This window comes from Alosa sapidissima, chromosome 16 (genome assembly GCF_018492685.1).
Source record: "Alosa sapidissima isolate fAloSap1 chromosome 16, fAloSap1.pri, whole genome shotgun sequence".
Classification (NCBI taxonomy): domain Eukaryota; kingdom Metazoa; phylum Chordata; class Actinopteri; order Clupeiformes; family Clupeidae; genus Alosa; species Alosa sapidissima.
In genome coordinates, this window is record NC_055972.1 from 32,397,961 (window position 1) to 32,407,556 (window position 9,596).

A 9,596-nucleotide genomic window follows, 5' to 3' on the forward strand; every position below is an offset into this window, starting at 1 on the left:
GCATGGCAAGTTTCGTGAACTTTTGTTCATGGGGGGCCTTACAATAAAATATTTTATGTGTACATTTAGTGACTGTACACCAGCAGAGTTTTCTGTGAATATCTTGAGAATCGTAGGGCCTAGGATGACCAATTTTTTCCGTATGTTTGCCTCCAGGGGTCATGTTAACCCATTTCATATGCACACATGTGCATAAACAGATACACACGCACGCACATACATTCACAGTAATCATACGTATGACACATACTCACACAGTAGACATATGTGCGCATGCACGCACACACACACACACACACACACATAAACATAAACATGTACACGCACACATGCACACAATTCAAGAATTTCTCAGAATTATGAACAGGCAAGATGGGGGTGGCATTGTATAAAATGAATTTTACATGTGAAATCTATGAACTAATCATGTTTTGGTGCTTGTTGTCTAGCAGATACCAGTGAGAATTGAGTGTGGATAATGCAATTTAGTGAGACAGTTAGAATCATATATGCCTACGGTCATATTTTGTACCGCTCTGCGGTACATCTAGTTAAATTAGTATTCATGTTAGGTACAGAATGATGGCGGCTATATGCACCTGTTGCAGACATAGGTTAGAAAAGAGGTCACAGCTGCCCAAGACAGTTTGCCAAACAGATACACCTAGGCCTATGGCATGTTAAAAAAAGACAAATTTAAAGGCAATCTTCATAGCTTCAGAAATTAAATAACCTTTCCCTAAAAGTATCTTCAACAAATCCACAAAACTATGCACCATATCTTATAGCTTGCTACAATCCTAAATTACAGAAAATGTAATGCACATTCAGTTGCTGACCAGTTAGACGGCGTAAAGGCCTCCATATTAGCAATGATGACATTTATTTAAACAAAAAACCTTTTACACTGGCGCCTCCCTGCGGCTCAGAGCAGTACTGTTAAATAAGACGATAAAGGCAAAGTATAGCCTACATGGGCGCCTCCCTGTGGCTGCGAACATAACTGTTGCTATTGAAGATGAAAATGACACTTTCTCTGATATGGTATTCCAAATCTACATCTTCACATCCATGAACGCACGTACACGTACGCAGCTCTACATAAAGTAGACTGGTGGGTCGATTTAGCAGATGTTTTCATCCAAAACGACAGGGCCGACCGTTTGTCAGGCGGTGATGTTAGGCTACTATAAATAATAATAATAATAATAATAATCATAATCATAATAATAATAATGCATTATTAATAATAATAATAATAATAATAATAATAATAATAATGATAATATTTGTTGCGTGTACTTTGACAGTTTATTTATTTATTTTATATCCCATGTCCCACCAGAAGAGTATTGCCTAATATTTCCCTTTCGTGATACACCTGGGCCACAAATAACTTTAATGACTGAGTACGATGAGAGCAGTTAAATACTGTCTATCTATCTATCTATCTAGTAGTTCCTATATAGGCTAGCGCTTTTTTCAAGTCAAAATACGCACCCGTACACGTAGGCTAATGGCAGCATTTTCCTTAAAACAGAAAAGTCCTTGTGAGTGCTTATTGCCAGGGGGCACATGTGATCACGTGATCGTGTTTCCAGGATATCAAAGTAGAGTGGAGTGGCGCTGACACAGGCATGCTCCCTCGAAGGTTACATTAGTAAAAATGTAGAGGACATCATTCTTTCAGCGTGTTCATTTATCATTCACTTATTTATCAGTTATTGAAAAAGTGTTAACTGTTTTTGTTATTTATTGTATTATAGCCTAGATTCACTGTGATGGGAGTGACTTTTTAAAACTTTAAGACCGCTATTCTCTTCAAAATACGGTGGAGGTAAAATCATCCAGCTACAATGACAGCTGCCTATCTCCGTTTTCATTTACATGTTCTTTGCATGAGACATTTCACTTGTTCGACGGACTGAGAGTCAGCAGCCTAACTTTTGAGGATACAAAGGAACAGTGTGTCCTGGACCATGTGGGATGCTGCAAGGCGCACTTCTTGCCCATTCACGAGCTACGGCGCAGGGATTTATGGAGACCATAATAAAGGTAATATTTGTATGCGGTGTTGAGTGGCTTAAACAATTAACCGAAGAGAATGAGAATTGTTTATTCTGCCAAATCATTTAGCCACAAAACTAGAAGCAATTAATTTAGAGGAAAGACAGAGGAATTTTAATGAATAGGATTTAGCTTAATGATACATTAGTCCACAGTAGTATTTCATATTTATTTTTCACTCAGGCTAAAATATGAAAGAAATATTACAAATTATGCTATTTCATCAGACAAAAATACTTTTGTGGCTCAGTGAAAGTATACCTAGTGAAAGTGAAAATGTATTGCCTAAGGTTAAGGTTATGTGTTAATGGGTGGTATGTTTTGCGAATAAGCAGATGGTGCCACATCACTTTGTGGTTGGCGTAATTATGATAGTAGTTGATAAGCCCTGTCATGCTCCACCCTCCACCCCTCCCCAAAACCCATTTTCCTGTGTCAGCCACCAGCTCACCACCAGCAGCTGTCACTGGTGATTTGGCATATATCTCTGAGGAGTGCATGTATCACTCTGGGGGCATATGTCAAGGGGGGCCACAAGCCATAATGGAACAACACAAAATCCTCAACACAAAAGTGTCCATAATGTAAACAGACACCCCTCCTGTGGTGACCTACAGTGGTGTGATGTTTAAGAACACGGCATGGTGTGAGTTTCCAGATCGGACACAGCTTTCAATGTGATGAGTGTGTCTCTGTTGAAAGAAATTGAAGTACAGTAGCCTACCTAAACTGTCTTCTTGTTTAACTGCAATATATTTAGTTTTCGCAACCTTTCTAACTTAAGATGCTCACAGTGACAAAAAAAAATCTGGAAAAAAAATCTGACATAAGCTCAGTCACTGAGCTGGAAACTTGAGAGAATAAACAGGTAATTTAAGCATCTGTCTTTTCCACATCTCCTCTTCACACACAGCCATTTGTATTTCAAGGATTTGAAAGCAGCCATTAATGTAATTTGTACAGGGACGATAAACAGTGTTGTGTCTGTTTCTGCTTCGGCAGATCATCAGATTTGTCAAATGCTCCAGTGATTTTTAAATATGTAAAAATCTCAGCTCCAGGTCCTATGACAAGTTGATGGCTCTAGCCAGATAAGCCTATATAATTGGTTTATATTTACTTACAGTGCACACAATATTTTTTCTGCACTTTGAAAAATGTACCCCTCTAAGTGGTATGATTTGTGCTGATTATTTACTTCTTGACTAAGTGATGGAAATGTTTCATACAATATATTATATATTTCATATATTTAGTTTGTGAGGTTACATTGTTATTACATTTCTAAAGCATACATTTGATAATAAAATGACCTATAAGCTATGGTAAAACACAACAGTGTATTGTTTCTGAGTGTATGACATGGGTTGCCTGAAATCACAGTTATGCTGTATTTACAGTACATCAGTTAACCTCAGTGTCCTCATTTAGCCTGTAGTGAAAGTGCTAGTTGTTCACACAGAGTGACCATCCTCTCACTACAGTCAAGGGGCTGTATGAGTGACCGCCAAAGGACTTATGCCAAGTCAATGTAGAAGCATTAGGCTATTGTGATGTCTGCTGTGGAGAGGGTTGACTCAAAAAGAAACAGTTCAAGACAAGTCTAAAAACAGTTTTATTTTCAGTGTGTTGAATGGACCTAGTTTACTAACACTTTACTATTACTATAATCATTCTACTATTTTTATTTTTGACATCTACTAGACTTGGATGAAGGAGGAATAGGGATGGAAGAGCCTACAGGCTCATTGTAACCCAAGTTACCTACCTAATTTACCTAGCCTAATTTTCAGGCTCATTGTAACCCAAGAGCAAACTGAGAACGGTGAAGATGTTTTTTTATAATTGCCTATAAATCCATTTCAGTGTTTGAGCTGAGCACAATGCAGTATGAAATTCACAAGATAAGTGGAAGATTGGTTGGAAGTTAGTATAATTAACGTGATGGGCAAGTTAAGGGAAAAGGCCACTGCCCATCCCCCCAACAGAGGCATTCCAAACACAAACATGCTGCTCACAAAACAGCCAGTGAGAGTCACTAGTCCTAGTCAGCCATTCCTGGAGTCTGAAATATAAAACCAACCCTCTAGGATTTAGGGGGTCTGTAAAGGGAAGGTCTACTGCACACATAAACAGCCTACTCTAAATGAAAAGAAAACAAAGCAAAGAAAAAATCATGCAAAAGCTTAATTTGTCTTAAGCATTGTTTTTAACAATGTTCGTAACATTGGTTTAACATTTCCACTCATTGTCAAGGAGTTTGGCCCAGTCGCTACATATTAACTGTGTGCTCTGGTTTGCTGTAGAATCTAGTCAAATAAAGCATTTGTGTCATGCATGTCCAAACATGATTATCCATGCATACAACAAGGCTTTCTTTTGCACACCTATGCTGAGTGTTGCATGGCTGTTTAGGGGCTGTGTTGTGAGGAGTACTCCCATCATGCCTTATGTGGAATGATTCAATTATATTATGATATATTAGAGGGCTGTCAAGCGAATAAAAAATAATCTCAATAATTACTGTACCTACTCTAAATTAAATCGCATGCATCCATCTTTGTTATGAACATATTTTTAAAAAATATTTTGGCAGATGAGTAAATCAAGGAAGAGCCAAACCAACATTATAGACTTTAAAGTTCAACGTCTCTCTTCCTTTGCAGCAGGCGTCAGCGTAGTGCCTGGTGTCAGATTTTTAGCATGATAAATACAAATGACTGAAGTTTCCACTCACATCATGTGCAGTACCCTAACACCAAGGTAATATGTGGTATACCCCCATGATTTGTCCTTTTTTGGCCATTCAAACATGTTATAGATTTTTATTCACATAATTACTATGTTGTTGCCTTATCTGTCCAGTAGGTGGCAGTTCAGGAAAAGAAATAGAGCCGTTCAAATAGTTGAGTAGAAAAAGATGAAACTAAACAGTAGGAAAAACAAGACAAAAAAAGCAGCATAGGTACACTGCAAGACACCAAAAAATGATTTAGTCTCCCCACCTTAAAACTCTTCGCCTAGTCATTAGGGGTGTCACGATCTTGGTTTTAAGTTGGAAATCGATTGAAATGACATCATGATCTCATGAGAGACCCGTGAGACCTGTGGGTGGCGCGGCAAAAGAGTGCAGCGTGGGACATGTTTGAAAGCTCTATGCGGGAGTGGGTGGGATGAGGGAGAACTCAAACAAGGCAAATAAGTAAACAACATAAGAAATACATTAGTAATGTAATTAAAAAAAGATTGAAAATGGAATTGAATCTTCTGAAGATTCACTCACTTAGAAGAATAAGAATAAGAAGAAGGTTACTGTCACTACCCGATGTGAGTTACTACCGCATGTGAGTCGCGCATGCTCAGATTTAAAGGAACCGTATGTAAGAAATGTATTTCAATTAATCATAAAATGGCCCTGATATGTCACTAGTCATTAAGAAATCATGTTCATTTCAAATACTTATATCACTGACAACAGTAGTCCGGCCAGGATATTGTCATTTAAAAAGTGAAGTTGCAGCCCTCAGCTGATGTTGATGTTGTCATGTTGTGTTTTGGGCTGATGCGCCACCCTCCACCTATCAGTAGTGTTTCGGCATCCAGGTTGCCAGCTCTGCCAGTCAGGGGGGAGGGGGAGGGGATATACCGCTCTACAGTAATTTGAAAGTCATTGCAGTACCAGTTTTGGCCACAATCTTACATACGGTTTCTTTAAAGGTGTACGGCATAATGCCAAGGGATCCGACTGCAAGTAAGGTGGGCATGTCTGTTTCATACTGAAATTTATGAAATCCATAAAATAAGCTTTTCTGTTTCATAATCTTATTAGCTATCTATGATTGTTTGATTGCTAACGTTAACTCAAAACGCCATTCAAGTGACAGCCTTTGTTTTGTTTGAACGTTAGCCAGCAGTGAACAAACTTCATTATGTACAGTAGGTCCATTTTTATTGACATTACAGAAGTCTCTCGTTAGCAGGTTCTTGTAGTCTACTTCAGCCTCTAATCTAGAACTGACATCAGAGAGCATGCCGTGAAAATGTGATGCCTTACAATAAATAATAAATTACTGCTATATAGGCAAATGTACCTATGTCATTATTCTGTGGCTAACAGCAACACTTGTAGTCGCAAAGTGACGCATGCACGACTCACATCCGGTAGCGACTCACATCGAGTAGTGACAGTTACTCTGGCAGGCCAGCGAAGCTTCTTCTTTTTCTGTGAGCTTTTTTTGCAAACGGAGTGCATTACCACCATCTGCTGGACTGATGTGTGATGGCAAGTGGACCCTGTAGCCTTGTTCTAGCCGCCGGGTGAATAAGGCGAATTACATGTAAGGTGACTTCAGACTTGACGCACTCTATGGTAGCCTAGGCAACGGAAATCACTTACTGCAGAAATGGTAGAGAATCACGCTCCTGTTAACAGGAGTAGTCTGGGCGTTTTTTTAAACGTAGGCTAAATGTTTCATTCACTGGACCAAGCAGTGCTTTTACGAAATGCGGTTAATCTACGTTAATTAATCGAAATTAACGCACTATTTTGATAGCCCTTAGAGCCCTAATATGTATATATATATATATATATATATATATATATATATATATATATGCCACACAATTTCATTTAATAATTAACAGTAATTGTGCCACACAGTTAATTTCATATGGTATTGAACTGTTTTGTATATAATCTTTTTTTTCTATTCCAGAGGGTATGGTCATGCCTTGAAAAACTATGAACTCATATAAGACTAATCCTGATAATTGGTAAATGAGCATACTGCCACACAATCTCAGTAGACACCACATTCAAGGATGAGGAACAAATATGCAATCCTCATCATTTGCATTGTGGTGCTGGTCATCATTGAAAAAGAAAACAACATTATATCAAGGTTAGTGCAGCACATTTCTTATGTTTACCATAATTAGAATGAAAAATGCAGCTCAGTTTATAATCCTGTGTAATTGTAATCCCCCTTGTTGGCTTCCTGTCAGGGTTTCAGATAAGCTGACACTCAGACAGATGCTGCAAACCCCGCAGACCATGGCAGAGTTCACAGTGTCTGCTCCTATTGTCCTGGAGGACAATGGCTCTGTCTCTCCCATCACCCAGCAGTATCCTGCAGTGTCCAGTCTGCCAGACATAGGGGTACCGAACAGCACAGAGGCCAGTGTGGAGGTCGAGGGGGGTCGGAAGCACATCCTGCTGCTGGCCACCACCAGGACCGGCTCATCGTTTGTGGGCGAGCTCTTCAACCAGCAGGGAGCCAACATGTTCTACCTGTTTGAGCCGCTGTGGCATGTGGAGAGGAAGCTGACCCTTGACACCGGGGTCATCAACTCCTCGGCCGCTTCGTGGGCCTACAGGGACGTTCTCCGGCAGCTGTTCTCGTGCGACTTCAGCATGCTGGAGCGCTTCATCAGCCCGCCGCCCGAGGAGCATGTGACCCCGGCCCTGTTCCGGCGCGAGTCCAGCACGGCGCTGTGCGAGGAGGAGGTGTGCTCGCCGGTGGTCAAGGAGGTGTTCGAGAGGTATCGCTGCAGGAGCCGCCGCTGCGGCCCCCTAAACCTCACGCTGGCCTCGCTGGCCTGCCAGGCCAAGCAGCACCTGGCCATTAAGACGGTGCGCGTACGGCAGCTGGACACCCTGAGGCCTCTGGCTGAGGACCCGCGGCTGGACGTGAAGTTCATCCAGCTGGTTCGAGACCCCAGGGCCATCCTGGCCTCCCGCATGGTGGCCTTCTCCTCAAAGTACCAGAACTGGAAGACCTGGGCAGTGAATGGAGAAGTGCCCATCGAGGACGAGGAGGTGAAGCGCTTGCAGGGAAACTGCAACCAGATCAAAATGTCGGCTGAGCTGGGCTTGTCGAGGCCCAAGTGGCTGCAGAGGCGCTACATGCTAGTGCGCTACGAGGACATCGCCCGCTACCCAATGCAGAAAGCAGCAGAAATGTATGAGTTCACTGGAATCCCATTCACAGTGCAGGCCAAAGAGTGGATCCTTAGAAACACACATGCAACAGAGGAGGCCAGTGGTGTGTACTCCACCCAGAAGAACTCCTCTGAGCAGGTGGAGAAATGGAGGTTCAGCATTCCTTTCAAATTAGCCCAAGTGGTTCAGCAAGTGTGTGGACCCACCATGCAACTGTTTGGCTACAAGTTTGTGAATAGTGAGCAGACTCTTCTTAACAAATCAGTCAGTTTGCTTGAAGAAAGGGAATTTAATATAACTTAGTGATGGTTATTTTTCTGTGTGTGTGTGTGTGTGTGTGTGTGTGTGTGTGTTTGTGTGTGTGTATGTGTGCAGATGTTGGATGTAGGCTTGCACATGGACATTGCATTTTTATCCTTTGTTATTTATGGTTTACATTAGAGGAGCAAAATGGATTTTAAAACATTTTAAGTATCAAACTTTTCTTGAAAGAGAGATTATTGAGAAATTGACATATTTATATTTCATTGGGTAGCTACAATATATTTAATACATTTAAATGACTGGAAACATACTGCTGTTACCGTAGATTTATATTAGAACAATAATTAAATTAAATACAGGAAAAAATCGTGTCTCTGTTCAAAACAACATAGAATGAGTTATCCAATGTGCTACTAGGGGGTATTCCAGGACCATAGATTAGTGACAAGCCTGACTTAGTAAACTCAAGGTGGTAGACCCCCTTTATAGAAGAGGCCTATGGCTGTGTCGGGAGAATGGAGTCATTGGGCTTCAGGAGGTTCACCACTTATTCTGAATTACTTTAGCCAGCCTTGTCATCGATCCATGTCCTCTGTTCATTTATTTGCAGAAAAAGGCATTGCAAAAAATCTACTTAGTGAGTAGCCTGGGTATCTCGTGGGAATAACGGGACACATTTTTCTTCACATGCTCACATACAAAATAAATGTGTGGACGTGACACAAGCTAGAGACCTATAAATGCATAGCTTACAATAAGGTAAAAATATCTCTGTGGAATGGTTATATCATTATGATGAATGCCTTTGTCTTAATGTACATGACAGAGTATATCCTCAATATGGAATAGCTTTAATAGCATGCCAACTCTCTTATTAATTGCTAAAATAACTAGTCTGAAACTGCAACATATTTCTGGTAATTTTGATGTCTTGTGGTGCTTTAGATGCAGGGAACACAAGATTATCGATATCTTGTAAAAATTAAGAAATCAAGAATACCTCTCGATATATCTCCTTAAAAATGAATAAGAACATGTTATGTACACAAACACAAAAATGTGAAGTTGTTGTGTTACTGTTGTGAATTTCATTCACCATTGCTTCCGTGGGCATTTGCTAATTTTATATTTCAGCCTAAGCTTTGACTGACCTTTATTCACTGCCTTTGTACATGCACTAATTCATTCATCAACTTTTACAGGTTTCATCATATTTGTATTGAAACTCACATCAATATCATGTCAGTCTTTAAGTGATTAATGTAGCAACTGTTATAATTGATTTTTGAAATAGTGGATACATTGAGAGTTATTCCAGAACTTC

The 9,596-nt window shown here is 40.3% G+C and overlaps 1 protein-coding gene across 1 annotated transcript; it reads left to right on the forward strand.

Annotated features, from left to right (window-relative positions):
- The first annotated feature begins 1,666 nt into the window (after positions 1 to 1,666).
- On the forward strand, positions 1,667 to 8,586 carry chst3a (carbohydrate (chondroitin 6) sulfotransferase 3a). The gene is made up of 3 exons (XM_042066053.1): positions 1,667 to 2,055; positions 6,783 to 6,968; positions 7,072 to 8,586. The coding sequence occupies exons 2-3, from the start codon at positions 6,889 to 6,891 to the stop codon at positions 8,309 to 8,311; spliced, it is 1,320 nt and encodes a 439-aa protein (XP_041921987.1). The 5' UTR covers positions 1,667 to 2,055; positions 6,783 to 6,888; the 3' UTR covers positions 8,312 to 8,586.
- The last annotated feature ends 1,010 nt before the right edge of the window (positions 8,587 to 9,596 follow it).